The following is a 17,704-nucleotide window of genomic DNA, read 5'->3' on the forward strand; positions in this document are numbered from 1 at the left end:
CAAAGGATGCAGACCCCGGGCGCTGGGCCCACGGCAGTGATGCTTAACCTGCTGCAGTCAAAAGAAGCTGTGTTAGCAAAGACCTGCTACCTACACGGCGCGAGCTAGTATGGCTCATTTCTGACTGCACAGGGATCGGGAGCAAGCACACCATCCTCGGGGGCATGGCGATACTGAGCAGCTGTAACCTCTTCTGTCAGCACAGCTATTTGCAGAGGGTATGTCTCGCATACCCCAGGCTTACATTTGACAGGGAAAATAGATTTTTCTTTGTTACTAATGGGATTAAAAGCAAGTCTCAACCGAAGGAGTTGCATTGAAATTGCTGTTCAGCACTCTGACAAGAAGAGTTTGCTGTGTGGTGGTGAGCATACAGTCCTTATGCTTAGGTCACTGATATAAATAGAGCTGTTCTGACTCTCACAACCGAGAGTGAAATAAACTTGAGTTCCTGAATGCTCTGTTCTGTTACACTCTGCTTTTGCTGACACCAAGACTGATTACTGAATTTTTTTTAATGTTTCTGGCAAGCCGTGTGGTTGCAGATCCTTATTTTTCCCAAATGCACAATTAATACCAATCTGGTCTGAACCACAAAGAGGTAATGAAGAGGTGCAGAGCATGCATGGAATAAGGTTGAGTCCGTCTGTACTTGAATCTTCTCACAGTAAAATAACATATTCTACTCAGTGTTTTATATTAGATATGATTCAAGCCAAGTACTGCGGGGGGAGGAAGGGGAGGGAGGGAGATGATAGTGTGTGCTTTGATCTTCCCATCTCAAAAGACTTGCAATGTCTGAGGAGAGCGTCTCAACACAATGTAGCTGAGTGTAGTGTGCATCCTGTTTCTCAAGGACTCCAGATCATGTGCCCAGCTGTCTGGGCTGGAAGGTCTAATGCTGGCTGCCACGCTCTGAGCCAGGAAGGGCTTTCCAGTGCCAGGAGCAAGGCTCTGAGCAGTGATTCAGGTGGTAGGCATCGCTGCTGACAGAGGGAGGCTGCTGAGCTTGCTAATAAAGGGCAAGGACTTGGACATAAGTGTAATGTGCCCTCCTAGGTTTATTTTACAGCTCACTGAGAGTTAGTACTTCTCACCTGGTCCATCAGAGAACTCTCCATGTGTCACATTAGGAAACAGGAGGAAAATTTCTTTTTAAAAATTTTTTTTTTCTTTTTTTTTTCTTTCTCTTTTTAAAGAGTATTTAAATAACCTAGGTTTTGCCACTGGCAAGCTACCATTACTCCTATTGATTGTTTCTTCCTGATGGTGCTTCACATACGTACGTACAACACAGAGCCATGTGATACAGACCCCTCAGCTTGGATTGCAAAGGTAGAACTGTATTTTGAGAATTTGGGTAGGTCAGCCTGGCAGAGAACAGTGCTGCTGAGCTATGTCTGGTAATCACCTCACTTGTGCAGAGTATTTCTGGATAGCACTAAGTTGTATTTTGCAAATTTGCCCTTAAGGCCATAGCCCTGTTATGTTAGAAGCTCTATAAACAAGAGAGTATTTTTCTCAAATAATGCAGGGTCTAAATATAACGCAAAGCACGCGCTTGGGTATAACAGATGGGGGAAAGCATGAGACAGTGAGACTATACTAGTCAACGTAAAAAGCATCAGTCACAGCATGACTTTGTTGGATTTTCTTTGGAGTAAATATTGCCACATTCCCTAACACTCAGCGATGCACAGAAGGCCTTCAAGGAAGATGCAGGAGTTGGAAAGTAAATGGCAACAGGGATCAGTTCAGACTCAGCTGATGGTACTTGGAGCCTGCTATGGAGGTCTGGAGGGCTGAATTGCCTGTGCGCTTAACACGCAAACTGCATGCACGTTAAGAAATTGCAGCCTTTTCTTTCCCCTGCTGGAAACTGTTACTCATTTTTCTTGCTGTTTATTTAACAAGGTGGGAGGTTTATGGAAGCAGCTTTGACCTGCCATGGCACTTCTCTTCCTCTTCTAAAGGTCCCTGTGCTCTGAAACTAGGTTTCTAGCATTCTCCAAACTGAAATATGGGAAGTTTAAAAAAAGAAAAGCAAAACCATAGAAGAAAGCCCCCATGGAACAGTTCTGCTTTCCTAGAAACCAAGCATGAGGTGGAGGGCTGTTCAGATTATCACCTACATGTGGGCCTCATATCCCTGAAACTGTGATTCTGCTTGTGCCTGCCTGTCACTAGTTTTCCCCAACAATCCTCTTTTTCTTAGTTTCCCTGTTGCTGCCACCATCAAGAGGTTCGATAGAGCCTTCAGAGTACCTTGTGGTTTGGAGAAATTCTTAGGATATGTATTTGTCCTCTGCTCTCACAGACATAGCCACTCGTGTCAGCAGCTTGAGCGAGCAACCATGATACAACTGGGTCTCATAAGGTGACTGCTTTTTTTTTTAAGTGTTAGCAGTGTCTGTGAGGACATCTACCTCAGGCAATGCAGAGATGAGCAGATCTACCCCTGCTGACCTTGGCCAAGCAAATGCCAGGACTCAGAGCAGCTGATACAGGCTGTAGTGCATCCGGGTTGCAACCTGCCGTGCCCGGGAAGGGCTGCCCCATGTCCCTGGGCCAGCCTGGGGCTGCTGGGGGTCTCAGTGCCACAGTGCAGGGCTCTGCAGGGCCATGCTGGCGTCTCTTTCTCTAGAAATGATGTCAGGAGACATCTTCCGATTCAGCCACTGCATCACATTGGATGTTGCCATTTGAAGCATGTATGATTTTTATGATTCATCTATTATTATTTTTCCCACCCATTTCAGGCATGTTCAGAACATGAGCGAGATAAAGACTGATGTGGGGCGAGCCCGAGCCTGGATAAGGCTTTCTCTGGAGAAGAAGCTTTTGTCTCAGCACCTGAAGCAGCTGCTTTCTAACCAGGCACTTGCCAAGTAAGCTGGCTCTTTTTCTCAAAGCTTAGCTTTCATGTCTTCCTCGGTTTGTCAAGGTTCTGTGCTGGCTTAGGGCGCAGCCAGACACCCTGTTTAGGTACCGTGGTTTCCAGCCAGCAGTGATTGAAGGGCAGAGGGTAGCTGAGGGAGGAGGTACTGCCCACCCAGCAGGGCAGAAGCCTGCTCATCTGCATGGAAAATGAATCACAGCTTTCAGGAAGGAGGCGTTAGGTTTTGCTCAGGTCACTGCATTGATCCAAGCCACTTCTCACCCCTACAATCACTGTATCTTGTGCAAATGAAGCAATGGGGGCAGGAACCCCCCTTTTCTTGCAGCAGCCCTGTGTTAGGTTGACTCAAGCCAAACACAGGCCTGCATCCTGACTGCTGATGAGCTGGGTTACAGGCCAGCCCTCCCAGCCACTTAGTAGCTCCCCCCAGCTTTGCCTCCTTTTGCAAGCACAGGCAGTTAAGGATCTGCCTGGATAGATGTTCCCCGACTTCATTTTCTCAAAGTGACACATTTAGAAAAAAACCCACAAACCTTATGAAAAGAAAATGTCCTAGCTATTGCATGCAGTTCTGGCTCTGTGATTACGTGTTACATGCACGATTTATGCCAGAAGCTACTAAATTCTCAAATCTGCTAATGGGAAGAAAGCAGGATAGCTAGAGACAGTCATCTCTTGGGTGATCAGCTGATGGCATGATGGCAGACCCATCTTTTCCTGACATTGCATCTACATCTATCTATGTCAGCAGCTTTTTGGGAGTCTGTTGCCTTCAGACTACAGGCAGTGCCACAAACTCTGTGCTTTCTCAGAGTGGGGCCAGGTTAACTCCTGGTGTGCCTCTGCGCTGCTTTGGGCAATTGGTGGTGTACACTCAGTTCACTGAACTGAAAGAGTGGTGGGAGGACCCTCCCTGCTGCTCAGTGCCTTCCCTGGTTTGGTGCCTTCTGCTTAGTTTTTTGTGTCACAGTATGGAGCAGAAGGAAGATTAGGTTATTAGAGAAGGCTGTTCCATGGTGGGAAGATACGGGGAAGAAATGAGGTTGCTATGTGTTGGTTCAGGTCTGCTGTTGTGTTAGTTTATAGCTGTGCTTTGCAGCAAAACCAAAACTGATCCTTTAATGGCATGAACTCTGTAGCCTTGCTATGGCAGCATGGAGCTGAGCACGGTCTGTAAAGCATGTGTAGCATAGGAGATAAAATCCTCCTGTGGGTTTCTAGCAGTTTGTGTTAACTAGGGAATCTCACTTTTCATACCTCCCATGAAGATCAACTCTTCATTTGGTGTTTTGAGATTCAAACACCTTTTAAGATACATGGTGCTTTTTCAACAAGAAAGCAATGTATTTGTTTCTACCAGGAAACTTTACAAGCGTTACGCTTTCCTGCGCTGTGAAGAAGAACGGGAACAGTTTCTGTATCACCTGCTCTCGCTCAATGCTGTGGATTACTTCTGCTTCACAAGCGTCTTCACCACAATCAGTGAGTTGGAGAATAATTTTTCTTCCCCCTGGATAAAAATTAGTTGCTGTCATGATTTGTAAGAGACAATGTTGCTGTTGCTGGTGTCTGAGTAGCTGAGCCCTTATCTGGAAACCTTGGTTGTTCCTGCCGGGCTGATGGGTGCTGGGTGTTGCTCTGGGAAACCAGCTGGAGGGCCAAGGTTGTGTGGGAGTACTTTGGATAAGAGCATTGCACAAAGGAGAGTAATCAGTAGAGAGTGCTGCCGTAGCACTTGTTTTTTCTTGCTAAGTTGTATAGTCTCTTTCATCCTTCCCTCCCAGACAAGTCCTCTACATCCTAATGCTTCTTTCTGGCGTTTGCTAAGTGTGCATCCTACAGCCTGCTCTCTGCAGGCTGAGAAGGAGATGGAAGTCTTGGAGGATGAAATACAAGGCATTTTGTGCTCTGCTGCATATTTTAAATCTCTTTTTGTCTTTCCTTAAATACCAAAAAGATTCCCTCTCCCTTCCTCTCCTGTAAGAAGGAGAACAGACATTGGATCAAAATCTGAGAATTAATCTTTGTCTCTCCAGCACTGGGCACTGCAGAGAACGCAGGACCCATGAGATGACCTAATTATTTGTATTCACCTTGGCAGCCCTTAGTCTTCATTTTCCTGCCTGTTCAGAGTGAAGCGAAGCAAGTTTAACGTGGCTGTCAAAACAGGCACTCATTCGACTTTTTCTCCTCTTAAAGCAATAATAAATCCCCTCAGAACTAGCACAGCGCAAAGAGATTTATTCATCCTTGATTACCTTATTTCTGTGGGGCATCCAGCTTGGCAGCTTTCCCCTGTAGGTCAAACACTTGGAATTTGAGGGTATTTTTTTGAGTGCAGTATCATTGCATGGCACACAAAAAATAAAAACGCTGGCTTATCTTACCCGGTCAAAAAGGCAGCTTGTGAAACGTAAGGAGAGAGAGTCTTGCAGTGCTAAGCGTGCAGTATCCGAGTCAAATCCAAATTGGGGTGAGTAGCGGTCCTTATCTTAAGCAGGTATGGGTGGTGCAGATTTAAAAGCAATAATAAGAAAAATATTATAGATAAAAATATTATTATAAATAACTTTAGAATTGTTATTATTTATTTATTTGGGGGGAGGGCTGTCCACAGACTTGAGACTTTGGCTATGCCATTACCAGCCGTGCCAGCGTTTCTAACATCCCCTTTTCCCCTATAACCTTCCGTGTGCCCCCTTCATCCTTTCAACCTGCCGGGGCCGGCCGTGGCTTGCCGCCGACGGGCTTTATTATCCCTTTCCTCGGCAGACTCCGGGGCCGTCGTTGCTCTGCCCCGGCTCTGCGGCAAGGTTCTGCCGCGGGGCTGCAGCACCACCGTGCGGCGCTCGCGCTGCCCGCCGCCGCTGCCCGCAGGCGCCTCAGGGCAGGCAGCACCGAGCCCCCTCGTTCCTCAGGGCAGGCAGTACCGAGCCCCCTCGCTGACCCGAGAGCGGTTTGAAGAAGCTGCTCGCAGTAATGAACGCGGGTGGAAGCTCCCCAAAAGCTGCGCTGCAGAGCCGCTGGTTCTGGTTTATGGCTTGCTGGAGCTGGGAGGGCTGCTGTGACCCTCCGTGAGGGGAGAGTCTCTGCGGCCGCAGCCGGGTACTCTCCAGGTTCGTAGGTTTGTCTGGCCCTTCATAGGGAGAAGCGAGGAGGAGTTCTCCTTGTTAGGCTGCCGAGACATGGGACGAGAACTTACCTTCGAGGGCAAGGGGTGGTTTACTCCAGAAACCGTGTTTACTCTGAGGAGTAAAAAAAAGTCAAGACTAACTTACTCTCCCCCTTTCTTAGTGATCCCTTATAGGTCAGTGATAATTCCCATCAAAAAACTAAGCAATGCAATAACCACATCCAACCCGTGGATTTGTGTGTCGGGAGAACTAGGAGATACAGGTGTAATGCAGATTCCTAAAAACCACCTAGAAATGACATTTGAGGTGAGTACATGCTCTTTACCTTTTACTTTTCAATTTGAAACATGCTTCCAAGTAAACATTAATTTGGTGAGGGTTTATTGCCTTAAGATCACAGCATTTCAGATTCTGTCCAGGTGTTCAAGGTCTCTGTGCATTCAAAACCAGGAAGATAGTGCTGCCCGCCCCTCCTGTGCTAGATGAAAGTTTTCTGTTAGCACATACCACATTCAACCATAGGCTTCACTGCTGTCCCTGTCCCAGCCCCGGGCTCCTCTTTTCTCACCTAGCCAATCTATTTCCACACCTCATTCCCTTCCACATCTTGCCAGCTATCCTAGTTTTGTCTTTCAGGGCTCATTTCTGACTCCTCATTTCCCTTCCTAGTTTCTTTTCCCTTCTTTCAATTTGTCTTCCCACTTACCACCACGCGGGTCCCAGATTTTTTCTCCTCTTTCTTTCTTCTGGCCAGTCCCAAATTTCTCCTCCTCCCACTTCCAGCTCCTTATCCGACATTGCTTTCCTTCCAGCCAGTCTAACTCCTGTGTTCTTCAACTTCCCAGCTTTGAGTGCTACCCCCAGCAAACCACAGAGCCGCCATCCCCATTGGAATCTCTTCTCCACGCTCGCTGTGGTTTTCTCTTTGCATTTGACTACCCGGCTTTCCCACCCATCAATTACAGGTTGGCTTGGTGCCACCCAAAGCAGCTAGTAGGAGGAATCACAGGGAAAGCCCCATCAGGCTCCTACAGCTCTGGGCTGTACCATATCCAGTAAGGAGTGATTTTGTAGGAAAATCTGTGACTAAAATTGAAGTTGCATCCATTGACCATATGCAGACTGGTCTTCAACCACAATAGTAAAAAAAACCCAAAAAATCCACTCTTGCCAAATATAGTTAGATTTTAACAGAGATAGTGAGGATATTTTCGTGATACAATGGCTGCCTCTCATTTGAGATATTAGTATTTTGTAGAAAAGATCTCCAGGCTTCCAACAAGCAAAATAACATATTTGGACATTCCTAAGGACTATACTAATACTGTTCTGGAATACTCCTTTGGCTGAAGTTTTCCTAAAATATTGACTTGGGTAGCCACCCACTATGGAAAATGTCAGTCCAAGCCGCTTGTTTGGCAGTAGTAGAAGCAATGAAAACCAAGGTCTTGCAAGGGAAGTGTTTAGGTGACATTAATAGATGTTGCTGCCAGCCCCACCTACAATTACATATTGTGCTGGAATTCACAGTCCCTTGTTTTCCTTGTTCTGTCTCTTTGTGATGTTAAGAGTCTTATGTCAGTGATTTTTGTCTTGCCCAACGACAAGCAAATCGATCTTTGGAAATAATAAAGGATTTAGGGACTGCTTCATAGTGTAGAGTGAGTCAACTGAAGGTTAGTACACTCAAAATGCATTTTTGAAAAGCTATTTGTACTGAAGATCTATTTCTTCTACAAAAGCACACCTTTTTATCACCTTAGCTCAGAAATTTGTAATTAACACTTCTCAGAAATATTCAGAGTGCTCACAACAAAAATGTAATCTCTTCACAAGGCTTTAATAGTTTTATTTTAGGGTATTTCTTTTCTCCTGTCTTAAAATAATTATTCTGTTTTTCAAAACACTCTGCATGTTTGGCTGAAAATACTTGCTGTATAAATCAAACAAAACTGAATAAAAACATACATTTGAGACCATATGTGTGCATGTGGTGGGAGTGTGTGGTGTTTGTTGTTTTTTTAAATTAAGTAAAAATTGTTATTCATTTCAGTGCCAGAATTTAGGGAAGCTGACAACGGTTCAGATTGGTCATGACAACTCAGGGCTACTAGCCAAGTGGCTGGTTGATTGTGTCATGGTCCGAAATGAAATAACAGGACACACATACAAGTAAGCAACAAGTTTTAATTTTCTTTGTCTGAAATTCCACTGTGGGCTGATTTGGGTAACCAATAAGGTTGAGTTGGTCCCCCTCACCCCCAGTTCTCTCATTTCGGAACCCCTAGTTGAAGTCAAATAATCTGATAAGTATTAAATGAGACTTGAATGTAGGGTTTTCTTTGCATCTCTCTGAGACATGACAGACAGTATGGATACTTTTGAAGTGATTCATATGTTTGTGTCTAATAAATACATCTCTTGATTTAAAGTAGTGTGTTAAAATTGTGCACAAATGAACTTTTCAAACCCCCAAGAGCTGGAATGCTAGTTTTCAGCAAATCTTTGATTTCTTTTTCTTTTAAAAAATATTCAAATATCTAAGTACCGTAACAAATGTACAGAAACTCAGATTACAAGAAAATAAAAGTTTTTGATGATTTCTTAATCTTCTATTGAGTACATACCTCTTGTGTCAAAATGACGTCCTAACTCATCATTGGTTTTACAAAACATCTGGCTAAGCAGACTTCATTTTTTTTTTCTAAATGTGGACTTGGAAAACTATAATTCAGAGGTGAGCTCCAGAGCTCAGAGTTGGCCACAGTGTACGGGGCAAAGCAGGAAGAAATGGGGTACAAGCACTGGGGCTGTGGACGTGTGCTTGGATTTCGTTAGGACTGTGGAGGGGGTCAAAAAGTACAGCAATAAAATGTGAGGTAAGGTTTGAGTATGAGGAGATGTCACAGCTTCAGTTGGGTGGGATCTCCGTGTGGGGATTTAATTGTTAATCATCATGGTATTTGTAAAGGTTGAATATCAGTTGTGGTTGCAAGTGAAAAATAACCCAGCAGAAATCAAGATGTGGCCCATGCAATATGTGTATAACACTTTTGGTTGTCCCGTGCTTTCATGCAAGCTTTGCGAATTTCCCTTTTCCTAAGGATGGAAGTGAATGTAGTTTTCTGGTTTGGTCCTATCAGTTGTGGTGCACAGGGGATGCTGCCTGCTGAGTTCTGGTTTGTGAAAGGTTTCTGGCTATGGAGTATTCCCGGTCTATTAGCAGTGTTTATGGGTGCTAGCTGTCCCTCTAACTTTGAGATCAAGCTAGATTACCTGTGTGGCTGACCTGTGCTTGTGCTGCCTGCGTGGCAGGTTTCCCTGCGGGCGATGGCTGGGAAAGGGCGTTGATGATGGCAGTCTGGAGCGAATACTCATTGGAGAACTTGTGTCCTCCATGTCTGACGAAGAGCTGGGAAAGCAGTGCCGTACCCCACCCCAGCAGAAATCTCCTACCACGGCTCGACGACTGAGCATCACTTCCCTCACAGGGAAGAACACCAGTAAGTCCTTTCCTTTGTCCCCAGGGCCCTAGAGAAGGGGGCAGCAACTGCTGAGAACTAAAGCTCCTGTGAACAGGAGAGCTCCTACTGAAGCAAGGCTTGGTGCAGAGGAACAGCTGCAAGCTGATGAGTCTTTCCTGCCCCAGTTTGTGTGTCTGCACCTTACTCTGTGACTGTACACATTGACTCTTTCAATGTCCCCATCTGACAGTTGAGAGATAATAATCTCTTTCCTTGGAGCATGGAAACAGGAGATGAGGGAAGAGGAGGAGGCAGGAGAATTTGTAGTAGCTGATGCTGCTCGGCTTCCCGGCTCACTCTGCAGTCAGTGGGAAGACAGTCCTCTCTGAAGGGCAGTTCAGATGGGGCTGCTGCAAACTGTCTTCTGGAGGAGCACATCTCCAGAGGGATCCGAGGGGACATCAACTTCACGTCCCTAAAATTAGTTTTTATGACTAACTGCATCTGGCTACAACAGGGCATGGAACTGTAAGGGCCACGTGAGGCATTTTCCACTAAAGCGTATGGATGATCACAGTGTAGATCCTGTTCATAAATCTGTCCGGCTCCTGTAAAATTAGAGGACATGACTGCTGAAATGTCAAGCAAGGAAAGATTAGCCTCCAAGAGTAATGCAGCATTTAAAAACCACTGCCGGACCACTGCAGCTCTTCACGTGTGTAAGTCCGTATTAGCTGGAGGAGTGGGCACCAGAGCTACTTGCCAAGCATTTCTGTAGGTCTGAGAACAGCAAGGCCCAATAATTCACTTGTCTTGTGAGCTACATGAGGGTCTGTGTTAGACTTGTTAGTATCATGTACTGAAATGATACTGAATTACTCCATGCTTCCAAAATAACAATTGTAGGACAAGCTAATAGCAACCCATGTATGTCTGAAAAACTAGAAAGGACTCATAGAAGAACCATGAAAATGACTGAAGTCTGGAAAGCATCTGCTTAAAATGAAGTTTTAAAAGTTCAGTCTGTTTTAATTAGAAAGTGAATGAGGGACTAGATAAGTTTCTGCAGGTACCTGCATAGGAAGATGAGATGGTAGCAGGTGGAGGCATAGCATGATTTAGTAGCAGAGGCATACAGCTAAACAGATTGAGAGCAGAAACATGACATACATCTTAATACAGAAGATAACTTAGTCTTGGAACCATTAATAAGGAATATTCTCTGCCTGTGGCCCCTCACACTGGTACAATGACTAGACATGTGCCTAAAGTAGGTAGTTGTTTTGGCTCAATAAAACATTGTGGGTTCAAGTCAAAAATTAATGAGTGCTGGGTTTTCTGGCCTCCGTTATGTAGGAGTCAACTGACTGGGCTACAACCTTTCAGCCCTTGTCTCTTCGTGTGAGGGTTGCTGCACTCTGTGTGATGAGCAAGATGTGATTAACTCAAATAAAATATTTATCAAGCCAGATCCTTGGGTTGTACATTTTTAAGTAGGGTGATTTATTTGACTATTCCAGGGTTGTTCATCAGTTGCTTGTAATTAAGGCTCAGGTTTACCCAAGACAAATGATTGCCTGAACTCTGTTAAAGATACAGAGTAATTTCTCCAGTTCAAGTTATGTCATCGTGAGAGTTTGATGCATGTTTTAAAGTTGGTATCTTCAGCTAGTATGTTCTCCATCATTTCACAGAGCCTAATGCGGGACAGATCCAAGAGGGAATTGGGGAAGCCGTGAACAATATTGTGAAACACTTTCACAAGCCAGAGAAAGAGGTACTTCCTACTTTTCATTACTTGCCTGGTATCTACAATGCATGTAAATATTTTTATAAACAGAAATGGAACTGAAGCACCAGTAGAGACTGTTAACCTTTAGATTTGAAGCTTCTGGCATACAAACAAGGCAAGTTGTCCTTACAGACTCTCCCTTTCCCACAGAGAGGGAGCCTTACCATTCTGTTGTGTGGAGAAAACGGTCTGGTCGCAGCACTGGAGCAGGTCTTCCACCACGGATTCAAATCAGCTCGCATTTTTCATAAGAATGTCTTCATCTGGGATTTCATAGGTAAGCTGGTATGTGATTTGGAGGCAGAAGAAGAAAGATTAGGGCAAAATGACTGCTCACACACAGACCTTGGATTCTCGTCAGCTAGGGTGCCATTTGTTTCTGCCTAGCACCTGCTTCAGGTTGCTTAAAGTCAATGAGAAACAAGATGGAAAATGAGACATACTCAACTCTGTATAAGGAATGAGTGTGAATCTGTGCAGAAATGTAAAAATACTTCAAATTCTAGTCATTTATTCATAGTGAACGTTCAAGCAGCTGCTTTTCTACCCAGAAGGACGGTAGGCTGGAGGTTGGGGTAGAGTAGCAATTGATGTTAGGGGGAGAGTTGGGAAAGGGCAGGGAGTGAAAGGTTCAGGTTTCTAGTTGTTTATGAGAACTCTCCTAATCACTGCACTGGTCTTCTGGTGATGCTTATCTGTAGGCCTATGTTGTGGTTATTTAAGACATACTTATTCCCTTAAAAGATGCTTGCAAGTTGAGATACTTAGCCTGAGGGTAAGTGCTTACTCAGAAAAGGTGAAAAATCAAAGCTGATGGTATCACTTACAATGAAACCATTGATAGGTACTCTGGTGCGGCTCCTTGATGTTACCTAACTGTATTAGAAATCGGCCAGTCTGCTGACCACTGCTATGTAGCAAAGGTGGAGATCACCACCTACCTATGGTCTTCACAGTCAGAAATCCATATATAAACTGTGCAATAGCTCTTGGCAGGTTGGGGTTTTTTTTAAGGATTCCCTTGCGTAATTCTATGTCACAATGAAGTACTTCTGCTCACTGGGTTCTGATTTTCTTCCTACCACAGAGAAAGCTGTTGCTTATTTTGAAACCAGTGACCAGATTGGAGACAACGAGGAGGCCCTTTTGCTTCAGAGATCTTCATGCAAAACCTTCTGTCATTATGTGAATGCCATCAATACAGCTCCAAGGAACATTGGAAAGGACGGCAAATTCCAAATTCTGGTTTGCCTGGGGACAAGGTACTTAACTGCTCTTCCTTAAATGTGTCCTCTTGCCTTAGACTAAAAGAATATTTTTACACCATTTCTATTATCTTTAGTTTTCCATTTTAAGACATCTCATACCTATCTATTATCCAGTACCTATTTTAGGCAGCTTTAATACTACATGAAAAATTGGAGCAAAGAAGCAGTAATGATACATGGCTAGTGTCTAAACTGCTAAAAATGTTTTGAGCTCTTTTATAACTGTTAGCTTGACAGTCATATGTATGAAATGTGTCTTGAAATTGTATTTTTGATGAAGTGCTGGCTTTGGGAATGCAGAGTTCCTTTGCAAGAGCTGGTGCATTTCTAAATCCTCATTGAATCTCTTTGTCTATGAAAATGAGATGTCTGATACAATTTTAACAAAACTATTCTAGATGAATCTTTCTTTCCTAATAGGATGCTTTCTGTCTTGCACTCAGGGAGGGTCAGGGGGGGCTTAGTTGTATTTTGGAAGGTGGAAGTTTGTGTGTCTAGAAATAAGTGCCATTTTTGTCCTGTCTGTCTGGATACATGGAAAATCAGTTGGAAAACAGTCTATTGTTTTTTCCTGAGTTTTACTTTCCCTGTTCATGGTCTGAAAACGTTGCTGAATTCTTCCAAAGTCAGTTGTCCAATTCTGCTGATATCTTTCCACCTTCATTCCTATGCTATGTTCAGTTACCTGTATTTTACTAACAAAATCAAGGGTTATGATCACACAGGAAACTTTTATGTGGAAACAACATATATCACCCACAGAAAGAGACTGCATGTTTGGGATTGTGTTCTTGGAGAAGAATTTCAGTTTGAGATCTGTTGTACTTGGTGCTAAAATAATTCCTTTCATCCCCTTTGCAGGGACCACTTGCTCTCTCAGTGGATCCCCTTGCTGGCAGAGTGCCCGCCCATTACAAGGATGTATGAGGAGAACGCTCTCCTACGGGACCGCATGACTGTCAACTCCCTTATTCGAGTCCTACAGACACTGCAAGATTTCAACATCATCCTAGAAGGATCGCTCATTAAAGGAGTGGATGTTTAGCATGGCTTTGCTGAGAACTTCATTATTCCTTTCTCAAGCAAGCAAACCACAACTGGAGACCTGTCAGGACTTGAACGCGATGGTAGCGCACCACTGTAAGGCAAAGCTGCCGGTTGAAGCAGGAGTGGGAAGCCCAGTTTGTGCCCGATGGGGACTGTCCTCTAAAGCTGCAGAAAGCTAAGATGCAGTATTGTAGTTTATTTGAAACGGAAATTTAGTATAAAATAGAGTATTTTCATGTGTTAGATGTGTGTAAATATGCTATCTTCTCTAAGAAATTATATTACTCTAAGAAATTTTTCTTAGACTGAATGTTCTTGTTCTGACTATGAGTAGCTTAAACCCAGGGGAAGGACGGGGGGGAGGGAACGACTGAGGTGGGAAGGGATGCCGCTACTTGCTTGCAAGGAAGAAGCCAATCATTGTGTAAATACGGCGCAAACTCAGCAGGGCTTTTTTCAGGTATTGCAAATTAATACAGCAAATATTCTTATGTAGCCATTGTGATTGTCTCACTCTTGGAAACGTTGTGAGCATATGCTGGTTTACCCTGCTGTACATGGTCTCTCTTAGTTTTTTGTTTGTTTGAAGACTCAACCCTTGCATGGAAGTTGAGTCATCATTTTTTTTCTGTCAGGTCTTTTGTGTCACTTCTGTTGATCTCCGAAAGGGGAGACAGTGTTGAAATGCTTGAACCCTGGAGAGGAGGACTGCTGTCAGCCTCGGAGCCTGAGAGTATGAGACACCTGATTAAGTGGTGCTGCTGCAGCCTGAGATGGGGAATGATGTCTTGCTTGACTCGCTCGGTGTGTCCCTTGCCTGTCTGGATGTTCTGATGATTCCCCCTTGCCCTCAGCCAGTTTGTGTTGCGGATGACTTTTTTTTTTTTTCCCCCATGTTGAGGAATTTGGTTCATACCAAATTCTTGCTATACTTGAGAAGAGTCATTGCTGTAGAGCTACAAACACCGATGTTGCTGTGCTACTGAACTGTATCAGCTGGTTTTGAAATGCTGACAGGTTATGAGTCTTCCTTTATCCCACAGAATGAGTGTTCCTAGGAAGTACAGAATCTTTGATTACTTTTTTCTTTAAATTATCTAGCTACAAAAAAAAAAAAAAGGAATGAAGCTAAAGGAGGAAAAAAGCATCTCACTTTGGTATTTTGAGGCTCCTCTCCTACACTTTCCAGTTAATGTGTTAGTAATACAGCATGTATATATAGATACAGCTCTTAAAGAGGAACTGGGAGCAACTGAAATCCTGTATGCTAAAAAATTAACAATAGATTACATTAAAATCATCTTGTGGATACCATGCAGCAAATATGGAGTGTATTTTCCGTTCTTGTGGATGGGAGTTGGAAGGATCTGACAGCACAGTTAGCTTCATCTGGTTTTAGCTTTTGGAGGTTAGTTTAAATATAGGTGTTTGTTTTCACTTGTCTGTTCCCTATGATCTTGGCCATTTTGTCCGTGGATTTCTGTGGATTTCTGACTGTCAGCTGTGGCTTGGGAAAGGCCCCTAACTGGTGCTGTAAGCGTATTGCCTTGCACTGTGCTCTCACATGGCATGAGGAAGGACTTGGGAATGGTGGGGAGTGGCAGGTCTCGGTATAGCGTGCACATGGTGGAGAGAGGGATGAGAGCTAAGGAAAAGGAAAGAGGAATGAAAATTAGGGTTTGCTTTCTCACCTGCCTTTTGTCAAGCTTCTCTATTTTCTGCTGTCCAGTTGTTATAACAGCATTCACTTTAGTGTCAAAGTTTCACATCATATTCCCAGCCAGAAGAAAGCTCTTCATGTGACTTTGTTACATTAGAAGGGAGAGTTTTATGTTATAGAAGGTTTTTTTTACTTCTAAGAAAGAAGTAAAATAACGCTGTCAGGGAGTCGTTGACTTTAATGAGGGTTCCAAGTTTTAATAACTGTTCTTTCCTCCTGGGCTTGTATTTCCTTATACTGACTAAACTTGTCCCAAATACCGTAGGCAGCACTGCCATGTCATTGCTGTGGGCGGGAGTAACTAGTGTAAAGGTTGTGAATGGTGTCATGAGTTAGTAGCCAGAGCCCACGGCTGTGTGACATCTCTCTTATGTTTCCAGAAATGTGAAATTTGGAGGGTTATGGTTTTCAGTCTGACCAGGCAAGTCTGCTTAAAGTCAGCAGAAGATGCACGACAACCCTTCAGCAGCAATTGAAAATGCGTCCCGAGTACTTTACTCTATCAGTAAATTATACATTTAGCACCAGAAACCATGTGGCAGCATTATTTGGTAATGACTGCTTAGGATGTTTTGATTTCTATTACAGCTCAGCCCTTTTATGTCTAATGACTGCTATACATGATTTTTTCACGCCCAACCCCATCTAAGTGACTGTCATTTTACTGAAATAATAACCTCTTTAGTCCTTGGATTTCTTCACAGCATCATCTGCATTTGCTAGCTGGATACTTCTCAAAAGTATACTGCTGCCTACTTCTCCAAAGACTATTTATGACTTAAGCAGTCGTAATATTTATCCAACAAGACACGGGTTAAGTGCAAGCAGGATAAAGTAGAAATGTGGGCACCTCTAAAGGTCAAGCATAGATGAATAAACCACATGGAGAGAAAAGGGCAATAACCACATAAAGTTGTTCTTAAGTTAAAATAAGTCAAAACCTGAGAAATTTTAAAATTCAAAACAGGGCCTTCCCCCATTTCAAACTACATTAAGGAACCTTTAGCACTTAACTTTAACACAACTTCATGTCAGCTTTTTTGGCAAGTGTTGACTTGTTTGGTTTTGTCAGGATTTGCATCATATTAATAATAATACAATAAAAATAATGTATGTCTAATAGGCAATAAAACACCCTAAGATATGTTGAAAGGGGCACAGCTGAGTGCCTCAGATTCCTAGAAGACTAGTTATTTGACAGCCTTGGGAGTACAGTTCTTCGTAGTGAATTTTTATTCTACCATGTATGATTATTTTTATTTTAGTAGGCTACTTTTGTTTATTGGAAACTGTGAGGTTTTTTTCTGTAAGGTTTACAGAAATCATTCTACCCACTAGAATGGTGAGAAACCCATCAGGATTCTTCTAAGCTAACACGGTTTTTACTTCAGTGTTAAAGCACCTTCATGGGTTGAGAAAGGGAATCTTGGAAAAGACCAAAGCTCTCTTGTATCTGCTTCTTAAAAAGAAATTCCTATCCAATACCCGTCTGCAGATGTCTGAGTTTGCATAGTCCTGTTGTACTAACACCCAGCATGGTAACTCAAGGGAGTCAGAGAATCAAATGCCTCACTGTGTACAAAATGTGTATTTATAATTCTCTGAAATGAATGAAATTCTACTGTTCAGTGAAAAATCTACTCATGTTTATTCCGAGTTGGTTTGTGCATTAGATATCATTGTTCAAAAATGTCTTTTTAGAATAGTTGTGCGACGGCATATTTGAGAAAATTCCTTCTTTCAATCAAATGAAGGTGCGCATCTTAAGGGGAAGTATTGTATGTTACACTTGAAATGTACAAATGTGCCCTGTATAGCTTAAAATGACCTTTAAATGTCTCCATTAAGTATATTTTGTCTTTACATTATTACTAACTGAGTAAGAACTGGATTATTTTCAAGACAACATTAGTAAAAGTATTGTTATATCAAGCACTTTAACATACATATCACAAACTGACATGAGTTTTTCAGGTTTTGAAGTACATTGAAATACAGCTTTTCATGCTATGTCCTTTACAAATAAAACTGTGAGAATAACGGTTGGTGTCACTTTCTCCTTGCAGAGGAACCGAGAGATTTGAGTCTCAAGCCGAAGAGCTGATCTGAACCTGGAGGGCACCTTTCCTAAAGGGAACAAGTCGAACAAAAAGATTCAGCTGACAGTGACTCTCTGGTGCTGGGAGCTTGCTGGAGCGAAGAGGGGGTGTGAGGGTCCCCTCTCAAATCCTGCCCTTCTGCCTCTCCTGGCACAAAAGTCTGACTGTGCCCAGCTTGCCCAGCTCTTCATTTTCAAGGCTTAGGGGGAAAGTGCAGCTGATCGAAGGGAAGAAATGGGGTCGCAGTGAAGTTTAGCTCTTAGCAGGGTGGCGTTTGCTAG

General features: G+C 43.3%; 1 protein-coding gene across 6 annotated transcripts in view; it reads left to right on the forward strand.

The window, feature by feature from the left end:
• The window catches only part of DENND5B (DENN domain containing 5B), a 117,223-nt gene extending 99,859 nt beyond the window's left edge, over positions 1-17,364 (forward strand). For all 6 annotated transcript variants that reach the window (XM_054847926.1, XM_054847917.1, XM_054847934.1 and 3 more), the window contains 9 exons: positions 2,760-2,888; positions 4,260-4,381; positions 6,194-6,339; positions 8,087-8,205; positions 9,349-9,536; positions 11,192-11,274; positions 11,440-11,566; positions 12,377-12,551; positions 13,419-17,364. In XM_054847926.1, the coding sequence (XP_054703901.1) occupies positions 2,760-2,888; positions 4,260-4,381; positions 6,194-6,339; positions 8,087-8,205; positions 9,349-9,536; positions 11,192-11,274; positions 11,440-11,566; positions 12,377-12,551; positions 13,419-13,602 (1,273 nt within the window). In that variant the 3' untranslated portion in view covers positions 13,603-17,364. The remainder of the gene's footprint in view (positions 1-2,759; positions 2,889-4,259; positions 4,382-6,193; positions 6,340-8,086; positions 8,206-9,348; positions 9,537-11,191; positions 11,275-11,439; positions 11,567-12,376; positions 12,552-13,418) is intronic.
• The last annotated feature ends 340 nt before the right edge of the window (positions 17,365-17,704 follow it).

Source organism: Grus americana, chromosome 1 (genome assembly GCF_028858705.1).
Source record: "Grus americana isolate bGruAme1 chromosome 1, bGruAme1.mat, whole genome shotgun sequence".
NCBI classification, from domain to species: Eukaryota; Metazoa; Chordata; class Aves; order Gruiformes; family Gruidae; genus Grus; species Grus americana.